This window comes from Platalea leucorodia (genome assembly GCF_965183815.1).
Source record: "Platalea leucorodia genome assembly, chromosome: 5".
Lineage (NCBI taxonomy): Eukaryota > Metazoa > Chordata > Aves > Pelecaniformes > Threskiornithidae > Platalea > Platalea leucorodia.
The window spans coordinates 32,192,184-32,204,963 of NC_138827.1; the positions used below are offsets into that span (position 1 = coordinate 32,192,184).

Sequence of the window (12,780 nt, forward strand, 5' to 3'; positions counted from 1 at the left end):
GCTTTATTTTTATTTGGAGCGCAGGAAAAGCCCCAACTGACAAGACATACTCTATGTCAGAGGAGCACCCTCCACGGAGCCATATCACAAGGTCCTGCACTACAGCAGCTGCCGCCACCTCGGTCTGATCAGTGTCCACGTACCAAACCCCCGCAACCAGGCGTGGCAGAGGGGAGGCAAGGGGATCCCCCCTCCACACGTCCCGGAGCCGCCCCACCGCCTCCGCTGCAGCTCCCTCTCAGCGCGGGGAGCAATGCAGGCAGCCCAGGCGCTGTGCAAGCCCGTGTTCCTGTAGCGCTCCTATTCATAAATCTCCTTCTTCCCTAAATATCCCCATGGTAAATAAGCATGAGGACTAAGAAAACCGAGCCACAGGAATTCTGAAAACCTACATGCCAATAACTCACGTTCTAGCATGCTACTAATACGCCGTATATTCACGATTAGATCACAGATAACACAAGGGACATTCATAACTCCAGCACACCTCTGCATATGGAAAGCTAAATTTTGCAGCCCTTAAAGTTACCACCATGAGAGTCTTCTGCTGTGCTTCCTGAGCATTTTACTTGGTAAGCCGGGAAGACTGACGTCTCCTTCATATTGTGGTTTTATTAAGGATACGCTGAGGCTTTACACAACCCTGGCACCCACTCTGAGGTCCCTTTACACTGCCAGAGCAGCATAACGCAGCCAGCACAAGTGTAAATGAAAATCTGGCCCCAGAGGTCTTTTCTCCCTGCAGTGCAGACTTACAACTCTCATTACACATTTGCATTAAGGGCTGCAACCCTCCATAAAATACGCTCACAAACTTAAAACACATTAGAGACTAGCTAGGCTCAGCACATAGAGGGGGCTTCTGCTGAGAATATTTGTCCTCAAGTATGACATAATAAAAATTTATAGGAACAGAGGACTGCAAGGGACCACCAATTTCACAGAGACTGAAGTCTGGAGGAGCGGGAAGGGAGGGATGTTTCCAACAAAGGGGGCCACGGCAAAAGTCTCTTCCAGACCCTTTCAGAAAGAACATGATTTATTTATTAGTCTTAATAAACAGGCAGGAAAGAGAGCGGGATTACCTGAATCAGGCATTTCTGTATCTTCTGCAGGGTTTTGCTTCTCCTACTTTGTACCAGGGCTCATTGTTCATACAAGGGTAAAGTGACTTGTGACACCAAGTTATAACTGAAGGCTACATGGGAATACGTAGCAAACAAGGGAGGATCTGGCCCATTATTTGATAATATAACCAGTAAATAGGACAGAGCGGAGAGTAATGGGCAACAAATGTACAAATCTGCTACTAACGGGACCTATCTTCAGGAACGCATGCTTTAACTGCTCGGTTAGACCCCCAGCACCGGTCACCAGCCTCTCCCTCTGCAGATCCAAACGCAGACCTGGCACGCGCGAAGTGGCCGCTGCAGGAAGGCCTGGCTCTCTGCCTGACCCTGGGCGCAGGGTATCGCTGCAGAGCACTGCAGGATACAGGGTGACGGGCGTATGCCAGGTTGCTACAGCCACGGCCCACCCAGCCTGTCCACACGGCAGGTAGAGCCACGCTTGGGGCTGTGCTGGAGAGCACCATTAATTTATCTGCTGCCTTTCAGAGCTTACTTGAAGCCAGTGGCTGAGTGCAGGCTTGCAGCCAAACCGTTTGGATGTGTGTTGAGTCGGAGTCAAGCGTGCCAGCCCACCCCAAAAATACAGGCAGACTTATAACAAGCAAAGCTGTACTTGTGCTGCTGCCTTTCTCTTCTTTTCTTGCTCCATCTCCCTCAACTTTTACTCATTGAGTCACAAGTCAAGACCTGTGGCTCCTCTGGGCAGAGGGTGTTTTATAAAACATGCTGGCACGGCTGGGGATGGTCCAAAACCATTTCTGTTTTGGGTGGGAGTCACGAGTCAGTTTGCTGGGCAGTGGCACACCAGTGAAATGGAGAATTTTGGCCTGCTGCAGGCTGACATCATTCACTGTTTTACAAAAAAATCACTTCTCTGAAAGCGTCCTGGTGGCACAGGGTAAGTAACAACAAACATAGCCATGGCAACGACCGAGACGATGAATATAATGCAACAGAAACCTCTACATAAAGCGGTTTTGCATGGCTGTGGTTTAAAGTCAGAGCTGGGATGACTCTGCAGACAAAAGCATGGCTTCGTAGCCGTGTGAGGGACCAAGTGCTCACGTCCCCACGCTGCAGGCAGGCGAGGTGGGGCACTGGTGCAGAGCTGAGAGCCGGGCTCTCACACACAGAGAGCCGCGGGCACTGGGGCGAACTGGCTCCCCGCCTAAAGCTGAGACCAGCGAGAGCATCTACCTGCTTACCTGGTATCTGTCCGAGTGATGGATGTCATCTGAGGAGTGGGGTGATGCTGTCGGAGAATCTCCTTCCCGCTTGATTGAGGCCGACAACAAAATTGACTGCAAGAGAAAGGAGAAATTCATGCTGTGAGCGTCGCCAAGCTCTCTGCCCCTCGCTAAGCCGCCCTCAAAGCCACGGAGAGTGTCTGCCGGGCTGGGGGGCTGCACTGGGACAGACTGCCGGGCTCTGGGACTGGCTTTGCTCTTCCCGTGGGACCCTGCCCCACGAGGGGACTGCGTTGCACGGTCTAGCCAAGTGCAAATGCATCCGGTAACAAAGGGACAGTCATTTTGTCCCCAGGTCTGGTGGCTGGGAGCAGAATCGGTCCCTGCTGGAAATGATGCGTCAAGGACCACACCAGAAATTCACACGGTAAGGCGAAGGTGTGCTGACGTGGAGCGGTGCTAACGTGCCCTCGTTCGCCCCTCTAAGTGCCACTAAATCTCTCAATAGCTTTGTAAACTGCACTAAAGCTCTCAGCACCTTTGCAGCGCAACTACCTCTTCCTTCTGTAATGATGCTATTTATTTTAATAAGTAGCACAGAAAAAAAGGGCCTTTTAGAAGGTTAAAAAGATCAGTGATATTTGAGACCTAAGAAATCACTGATAAACTTCAAGTCAATAGTAGGTAAGTCTAAATTCTACACACAGTGAACTCTAGCGGGAAAATTACTGTGGGAGTTTGACAGCATCTAAAAAAATGTACACCGAGTTGCAAGTGAACTTTATTATTAGAAGATTTTGAGGGAAAAATGCAATTTAAAATTCTAATTTCAAATATAAATTAGCTAAACTAGGCTAAATATAGCCCAGCACATTGTAAAAAATGTACAGCGGAAATGCAGCTCTCCAGATGTTTTTTTCTGAGAATCAGCTGGCGAGATTCGACAATAAATGACTGCTCAGAGATGTGTGTGTTTGCGAAGGGAAGTGTAGATATCATCTGAATTGGACAGGTCAAGTGTGATGACAACATTATTAAAAAGCATAATACCTTGGAGAAAGGCAAGTATTCCAGAAACATTTGCCTCTGGGCTGAAATGAAACGTGAAAAAATGTGCATTTTTTGGAAAGATATGAGCAAGTGGAAAAATGACTCAGCATACAAATTGGTTCAGTCAGCACGATGCGATCCCCCGGGCTCGGGCAGCTCTCCCAGCGAGAAAGGCATGGCAGCGCAGTCAGCGTGGGCACGGAGGGAGGGCACGCTCGGGACGGCGGCGGGGGAGGAGGATTTGGGATGCTGGGTTCAACCCCATGGGCATGAGCTGCCAGCCCTGCCATGAGGGCAAGAGCCGCATCCCTGTCTGCACTGCAGGTCTCTGCCATAAAACATGGCTGTAGGGGCACGCAGCAAGGGCTGGCCCAAGAGAGCGGCCTCCGCTTCCCAGGAGAGGGACGGGCAGAGCAGGAGGTTCTCCTGCCTCACGTGTTGGCCAAACCCAATTGGCGATCGGTTTTGGTGAGCGGCTCATTTATTTCTGGAGAAGCCCTCTGATAACCATGCAACGCAGAGTGTAGACCTCGAGCTCCTGCTGTTGTTTAGTTTATTTTCTAAACAGAGAACGAGGACCATTTCTGAAGAAGCAGGATCGCACATGTCCTACAAAACAGAGGGATAGGGGCTCAAAGCCTTCAGTTGTGACTCAGAACAACAGCCCTGATTGCAGCGGTACTAATGCCTCTAATAAGCCAAGCACCCCGGAGCTGGGAGGGTTAAATCCGTTTTGTCTTCCAATGTATTCTAGAGAGGGGGAAAAAATACCCATCTCCCCATTCCTCGGCGACAGACAGACAAACCCTCCCCGCCTCCAGCTCCCCCCTCAGCTTCTGGTAGCTCTAATCCAATATTATTATGTGAAAAATGGTTGGGCTAGCTATGGAGACAGTAAATTAAACGTTATGTATTAGTTTTTAGCGTGTGGTCCCGGGAAGAACGCCGGCCCCATTTATTCCACAAACCTCCTGAGCACCATGGCGATGACCTCTGGAAAAACGCAGGGCTAAACTAATCCCAAAGATGTCAATCTCGAGGCCTCTTCTACATACACTTGCAGTTTAGATTAATAAACTGTCTATTTTTAAATTGTGTGCAAGCACTTCAATTCTAAATACCTCGCCGGCATGTTAAACACAGCGTTAGAGATGCCAAGTCACACTTCCCCTTCACTCTTAGGAAACTTGACTTCATTTGTTTTTCTCATTTCTGTGCGCTGTGCCACACTTCTTTGCCTTTCAGGCAGCCATGGGGGCAGGCAGGGATGCAGGCTCAGGGGCTAAGGGATTAGGAAAGGCACTCGCCATCAGGGCGACTTTCATTTCTGCATTAGGCCAGCCCCTCTGCCATCCCAATTTTGGCCTCTTTTTTCCCAAATCGTTGTGTTAGGGCTGTTTCTCGATGGCTAAGTGGTGAGGATGCATGGCCACAGCACACCAAGCCAAGGATTTGCGGCCCCCTGCACCCACACCGCTCACTCCCACCCGGGTCCCAGCAAGCAGGGAAGAGGCAGAGATATGATCCCCATCCCTCTCTTGACCGGCATCTTGGAAGATGGCTGCAGAGAGAAAAGGCGGCTTTACACATGGTCTCCCAGCCCTCGTGCATGCCCACGCTGCAGGGCAGACCCAAATTCTGGCTTCCCACCCCAAAAACGCAGCGCTGGGTGCTCTGTGTGCAGACAGGCGTGCCGTACGGCTGTGCGGAGATGCTCCCTACCTCAGGAACTAGCCTCTTTGGCATGGTGGGAACAGGCCTTGATGCTGAGATGTCCCTTTTCCCCTGGGGAAAGGCCACCAGCCAGCTCATCCCTGCCTGGTTGCCAGTTCAGCCCAGCTCCCCTTCAGGGTGCGTCTGAGAAGGGCTATCGGGGCGAGAGCACCCTCCTCCCTCCCCGGTCCCTCCTCCCCTGGCAAACCACAGCTCCCAGCATCAAAAACAGAGCAAGGGCCTTGTGAGAGCAGTCGTGCAGCCTCGTATTTCTCCCTCCCCTTTAAATCATCTCACCATTGGGTAAAGGCACTCTCTGCGGAGGTTATAAACCCTGAGAGGATCAGCCTGAGCATTACACCTGGGGCAAGCTAAATAAAAAAAGGTCACCGGCGCTTTTTAAACATGGACAAAAAAGCAGTAAAATGTGTTTGGAAAAAAAAATCTGGCATTAAATCATGACTTTTTGCCTGGCTTGCCTCATTAAAAGTGGCCTTTTGGAAGGTAAAATTATCATTGTAAGTGATAAGATCTTTAAGAAAATAATTCACGGCTTCTTCACCCTTTAATATGATAGCCGCCACCGGCTAATTTTTTTCTTAATGGCAACGAGGCCATCAATCTTGTCCAAGCCATGTACTCCCTCCTTCCTCCTGCCCCTGCTGCCGTGCTGGGCAGGCATGGCCCCGCTTGGCGTTTCCTTCCCACCCCTTGGAGCACAGCTGTGCCGTGCCAAGGGGAAGAGACATGTCTGGGTGTAGGGCTTTACCCGCCTATGTCCACGGATCTGGGCTCTCCCTGGGGATGCGGCACCGCAGGAAGCAGAGGCCGCGTAAGCCTCCCTCACGCTGCGAGGTTCACACCCTGGTAGCTCCCAACACCCTCCATGGACCGTGCAATTCTGCAGAGCTGGGTTGGAGCACCTGCAAATGTTTCAGCGATCTCATTGCAATTAGGAACAACATATAGTTTACGTATAGAAATACACGGGCAGGTTCGGCATGAATCAAATATGCATCATGCAGCTGGTGTGCCTGCTGCTGTGATCCCAGTCCATCGCTCTCCAGACCTGCTCCTCCCTGCTCAGGCAGAGGAGCCACGGGCAGCTCCGAGGCGATGCCGGCAAGGGCACACGTGCCAACGCGCCGCCGGCTCCCAACCCACAGGCGCTCAAGGTGCGGGCCCAGGGCAGCACGAGGCGAGGGGACGGGTGTCAGGGTGCAGCCGCCGGCCCGAGGAAATGGATGGAAATTGCCAGCACACACCGCCCCCAGCCCTAAGCGCTGCCTCTCGCCGGCAGCCAGGGCAGGTGTCAGCGCTGGGAGAGCCCAGCCGGTGCCGCTGACATTCTGCTGCCTCTCAAGGCCAGTCATTTGAGAGTATTAAAGTGCTGGACTCCTGCTTTCTGATAGCCCTGGAAAAACACAGGGAGTCTATTTTTCTTAAACAATCCATCACAGCTGCTGTCAGCAGAACAAATACCCTAACCCCGCTTTTTATGTATCTATATGGTCTTTTTTTATTTTTTTTTATTTTGGCACAAAGTGTTCCCTGCTTGATGCATTCAGCTTTAACTCTGCCGTCTAAATAGGTACTTATCACTTAACATGGAGGTGATGGCTTGACATGTTTTCTGTCTCCTGCCCTCCCCTCCACGGTAGGGAAGCCGTCAAAGTGTTGCTAATAGCTGTTATCACTTGAGAACTGTAACCCGAAAGCAATGAGTGATACCAGGCCTTGCTGCGATTTTCCCCCTTAACTCTGCTAGCCATTTTTTATGTTATTGCTGTAGGATCCCTGACACAAAGATGCTACTATTAGAGCTGAGTTTCTTAGAAGCTTTCGGAGGGTCCACATTTGCTCCTGGGAAAGTTAGAGGTAAAATTATCTAGTGGCTTTTAGCTGGCAGAGATAAAGGTGGGATGGAGCTGGGGATGAAAGGCTTAAATGTGAGAAGGGTGTGAATAGTGAACAGAAATAATGGTATCGGCAGCTTCTGGACTTCACTGGAGGATTCCAGTGGTCCGCAAGCAGAATAAGCTTACAGAAATGTGAGCTGCTGATTTATTTCTGTGCATGTACAGTCACACCTGGGATTGCAATCGAGCTCTGGGTCCTCTTGGGTGAGACACCAGCTACGTGGTGGTGAAAGGGGCCCCTTCCAGCAGAACTGCCCGTTGGGGATGGAGGGGGAAAGAGGTCTGGCCAAGGTCTGCCGGGGTCTGCCAGCCCATCCGGCTCCCCTCCGGGACCACATCCCTCTCCGCTCCTCCTGCCGAATGCAGTGGTTTCCCCTGGACTAATGGAAGGGCACAGCTGTTCAGCCCAAGGGGAGCGAGGGGCTTTGTTTGTTCATGGGGTAATTTGTTTTATGGAATAAAACCTGGCAGAGATTTTTTTTGGAGTGGCTCTGGTATTTATCACCCCAAACTGGCAGGGAGCACATTCAGCTGACACTCATCCTAGGTAATTTCCCCTCCTTCACGTATCTGTGGGCTGTTCTCGTATCTCCGGCTTGGTCATAGCTTTGCCACAATGCTCAGATTTAGCTTTCTAATCTTTCCTTGTAAATCACAGCTACAGAGGGAGGGGGCACAGATACGGTGAGTGACTTCTCCAACCCCCCAGCGAGTCAGTGACACAAGAGAAGGAGTTAAAACCCCGGGGCCCTAACACCCGTCCCCTGCTCCTACCACCAGACATGATACGGAGAAGTTAAATGATTGTGCTAGAAATTTCATCTTGAGCGAGGCAGCTGGGAAGGGCTTAATACAGACATTCTGTCAAGGTTTAAGGCTCCAAATCTTGCTTGCTTCAAAGCTCTTTTTCCTTGGAGGGCTTTAGTGGTCAAATTTCCCTCTAGGTGCTGTAATTCTCTCTCAAACTGCTCGGTGAAGCTGTAAAATCACGGGGGTGGGTGGGGGAATCAAAGGGCTCTGGCACTGCGGCTCAGTTCCCAGCTCCGCCGGAGGTCTCGGAGCAGCGTGCTGGCTGCCTGCCTGCAGGCACCCTCCGAGGAGCTGGGTACACACCTAAACAAACCGGCCGCAAGCATCTGCTGGGTGCGGGAGATGGATTTTGTTCCTGGCCGCTCACTTCAGTGTTGGTTTGCAGCGTGGGCTGGACCATTAGCGGGAAAGGCAATTTGCAGTCATGTATTAGGAAGCAGCAGTGGAAAAGGAATGCTGAACCTGCCATGAGAGCTGGGGTGCTTCACAGAGCCCAGGCTCTTCCCCTTCAGCAGTCAGTACCAGCACTTTCAGAGAGGATATAAGAAAGTTCAGTGGATGCCGTTAGGTGACAGGTAACAGTCTGCAGCTAATATCCTGAAATTTAGTGGTTGAGATCTCTCTGGGCAGAGATGCTATCCCACTAGATGATAGCCTGTGGAGGGAGAGCCATAGGCCAGACAGGCAGTGGCAAAGAAGTGCTCTTAGGTAGCTAGGAGGACCTGGGGATGCTGACTCTCAGAGTTACTGCTGGCTGCTCAAGGAAGAGCAGGAACATTTGGACTTAGACTGCTCATACACGTCACCAACATGGGTTCAACTCAATGTGTTCTCCTCTCCTGCACAACCCCTTGCAAGAGGCAGCCAAGGCGAGAGGGGAAAGGTAAGGAGAGAGTGTGAATCCCAGGAACAACGCCTGGGGGAACTGCATGCTGCTGACAGCTACCTACAGACCCCTGGGCAGCCACGAGCCTGGACGGAGACCGTGGTGTTGTCTGTACACCTCTGCAAGACATCCTTGATGCCTGGCCTGCCTGAAACATGGACTCTGGCCATGCTGCGGAGTGCTGCAGGGAAGCTCTGGGCTCACAGAGGTCTGGGGCATGGCTGGCTCGGACACACCTTCAGAAAGTGCCCTCCTGAGTGGCTCTGGTGTTGGGTTTCCCCATGGTGACCCAGGACAACGGTGAAATGTTAGTGAGCAACGCTCAGCCCACACTGGTGAACAGGACCATGGAGTTGTGGTCTCTAGCTCAGCAAGAGCAAGGACATCCTCCACCCCTTCCCATGGGTGTGAAGCATCTGTTCCCACCAATACAGAAATTTCTTTGTGAAGAATTTCTTTTCTCACCCCTCCTCTTCCTCCTGGTGTCTCAGACATGTCATCAGAGAAGGATGCTACAGACGTCCAGGACTCTCCTTGGAGTCCAATGCCTAGGAAGACCTCTCCCAGAGCAGGGCCACTGGGTGTGCTTTCTGCAAAGGAGATGGGCTTTCAGCACCTTTTTGCACCTCTGTCTTCTGCAAAGCACAGGCACGAGGCAGCCCAGCAAGAGCAAGCTGTCACCTTCAGATGTGGGGGCTCAGTGGGCTACCTGGCTCTTAGCAACATGAAGATCAAGGCACCAAAGGCTATCACAAGCCACGGGGTAAGCATCCAAGCTTGCAATCAGGGACAGAAACTGCAGCTGGGAGGAGACAGCGCTGTTCCCCTTGCTGTCTGCAGGCCACAGGAATTCCTGAAGACACCAAGCAGCTATCTCAGGCCCTTCTCCCCAGCCAGAGGCTGGCAGAGCCCAGCTTGCTGTCACCAGCTTTCCTAAGTAAGTGGCAGTCAGGGTTGGATAGAAATCTCATCCTGAGGCTCACTACACACGTTTGTCATCTGCTTGTCCAAGTGGCTTGTCCACACCGGCATACCACCATCGATCGGGCTTGGTCACTAACAGAAAGCAAGCAAGGATCCTGGATGCTGCAGAGCTATTTGGTGCTCAGTGCTGCCCTTCGAGCTGCCTTCGCAGAGAGGGAGGCCAGGCAGTGAGCAGACATGTTGGCCGGAGCCCCCCAGCTTGCAGCCCTCGCTTGGCCATCACTGCCTCTGTCGTCTCCGATAATAGAAGAATCTGATACAATAATCCTGCATTCATCACATCCCATGTTGAGTGATTGGATTTTCTTTGACATATTGCCATGAAAATTGACCCAGTGCAGTGAGTGACAGCTCTTCAGGGGCAGGAAAGCGGCGAGCGAGGAATATGCGTTTACATCTGGGCTTTTATTGCCAGGAGAGATGTTTGCCAGGGCAACGGTGGGGAAGGGATGGGAGCAGAGCCAGGAGACAGAGCATGGGGGGAGTTAAATCCCCTGCCCCCAGCTGCACCCCAGGAAGAGCCTTAAGCCAGCACAGAAGCAACGACAGTCCATGATGGTATATGCAAAGGCCCTAAATGAGTCCTAAAGTGGTCTTAAAGCCACTGGTGACCACAAAGGTAACACCTTTGGTAACACCAGCCTGCACCCCACCCCAGTTCCCATGTCCCTGAGTGGAACCAGCCTACCCCTGCCCGTGCTGCCAGGGGATGCTCCAGAGGGATGGGGAGGTGCAGCCCCTTTCTCCGACTGCTGAGCTGCTGGAGCTGCTGGCCCTGTTGTCGGCACCAGGAGAAGGACCAGCCAGGAAAGCTTGTGGCAGTCCCCGTGACTCCTTCCACCAGTGCCCAGGATGGGAAGCATGACACGGCGCAGGTCCCAGCTCTTCCCAGGCAGTGCCTGCCAGACCTCCAGTGATGCCTGGGTGCCTGGGCATGGGCTGCAAGCCCAGCCGGGTGTCTGCCCCCCGGGAGCCCTGTTAAGGGTGGCCCAGAGGCCCAGCTTTGTCCCCAGCAGGACCTTCTGGGAGGAACTTCACATCCTTATGGGCTATTCCCACCCCATGTTGCAGACGCTCAGTGGGCACAAAGCGAAAGAGCAGCCTTCATCTCCCCACCACCCTCCCCCTCAATCCCACGTGGTTACAAAGGAGCCTTTAATACCAAGCTCAGGTGAAGGTGACAGCGTGTGCCTTCCCATGCCACACAGGACTTGTCTCCCAGCAAAAGCCACCTAGAAATAATGAATCCTCCTGGGCTGAGAGGCTTTCAAGCTCTCTGAGAAGGGAATGAAAGATTTCCTGATTTCACCCTCTCCCTCCCTGCTCTCCTGGCTTCTTGAAGTTAATGTTCTTAGTCCCAGACGTGACGGGCAAAGGGAAAAGATCCATGTGGTGACAGGGGACGATTGATCTCTTTTACATAGAACGACGCTCCAGTCCCAGTTTAATCCCCTCGCTCAAGGCAAATGGGATTCTTTGTCAATGGAAACTTCAAAAGCCTGGCCCTGCCGCGAGATGGACCTTCTTCTTTATCTGGTCTCTGTCAGTCACTCGCTGCGTTTCCCTCCAAACAGCTAATCTGTCTTCCTAGCTGTCCTTCTCCCTTGCAGGCGATGTGTTTGGGACTGTTGAGTTATCTACACTCAGACCTGACAAGGAGGGAAAGGGAAGCCTGCAGAGTCCAGCTGCTTTCATTTTGTGGGTGCCCTTTCCAGCTCCTTCAAGATGTCCCAAGGCAGCCTCACACTCCATGGATTATCAACAGCGGGTGGGTTTGGGGATTGCTTTCTGCTCTGCTTGTTTTTCATGGGAGAAATAGTCAGGTCTCCAGTCTCCTCCCGATCTCCCCTGGGACAGGGCACGAGAGACAAGGATAGTCATGCAGGAGATGGGAATGCCAAAGGTGTGGATCATTACAGAGTATCGCCATGATCTTTATTCTCTTGTGGGGTTTGGGAAATTGTTGGGTTGACCCGGGAGGTGTCCCTGCCTGCCAGGAACTTGGGTCAGCACGGTGGTTCCCCAGCTTGGTGGAGCAGATAAGGTGTTTATGTGCTTGGCAAGACACCCAGCCCCAAGGGGAAAACCTAGAGCTGAAATGTCAATCTCAGTTTCTGACATCGCATGCCAAAAACGACCCAAAGCTTCCAGTAAAAAAAGGGAGAGTGAGACATGAAGCTGATTCTATTAAAATAAGCACAAAGACTTCTCCTGGAGAGATGCCCTGCACCTCCCTGGAAGCCAGGAGCCTCCCTGGCTTGGACTGCATCACCAGAAGTGTGGGAGAGCCTGGACCACTTGGCTTTGCCCACCTTGGGGAGCACAGCGTGGTTTTCAGAGTTTGTGCAATGCCCAGCTGCCCTTCAGTGTTCCTGCCACCCACCTGCCTGCCCAAGCTGTGGTCCTTCCCATCACCATTATCATGAAGTCCAGCTAACAGTACTGCTAATCAGTAAATGACACCCTTTGCAGTGACACCATGACGCTCTGTGCATTTTCTGTTTTTGCATTCTGAGCCAAGGGGATGGGAGGTAGGTCTTGGGAAGGGGAATGCAGCTGAGACGGGGTCTTTTAGTGATTTGGGCTCCTCCTTGGGTGTGCTTCACTTCCCCTGAGGCAGTCCCACTCCCTTCTTCCAAAGCTGGCATATGGCTCTGGCTCCAGGAACTCCCGCACATGATTTCCCAGGCTGAGCTCAGCCTGCATGTGATCAGCTCTCATTAGCTGTCATTAGACACAATCTGGAGCCCCAGAGCCCGCCGAGTCCTTCAGCTCCACCATCCCTCTGCTGCACAGGGAACGAGAGAGCCCCTGTGGGGACTTGACCACTCCAGCTCAGCAGGTGAACGGGGACAGCAGCATCCCCCAATGCTGGCCGGCCCCCAAAGCACGACCACCTTCCTGGGGGACACTGAGTAGCAGGACAAGGAGCGGGCTGGGAAGGCGAGGGGATGTAAAGAGCATCCCTTCGCCGGGGCGAAAGTGTGCCGAGTTGTGCTCACTTACCTTGGGGGTGCCCGCTGCCATGGCATCCTTCAGGATGGAGCTCTTGCTGCCAAGAGAGAAGAGAAGGGGGTCAGAGTCACAAAACCGCTGTAGCG

The 12,780-nt window shown here is 52.5% G+C and overlaps 1 protein-coding gene across 3 annotated transcripts in view; it reads right to left on the minus strand.

Annotated features, from left to right (window-relative positions):
- RNF220 (ring finger protein 220) overlaps positions 1 to 12,780 on the minus strand; it is a gene marked incomplete at its 5' end in the record, with an annotated part of 225,240 nt that overhangs the window by 59,246 nt on the left and 153,214 nt on the right. For all 3 annotated transcript variants that reach the window (XM_082311492.1, XM_082311490.1, XM_082311489.1), the window contains 2 exons: positions 2,336 to 2,431; positions 12,686 to 12,731. In XM_082311492.1, the coding sequence (XP_082167618.1) occupies positions 2,336 to 2,431; positions 12,686 to 12,731 (142 nt within the window). The remainder of the gene's footprint in view (positions 1 to 2,335; positions 2,432 to 12,685; positions 12,732 to 12,780) is intronic.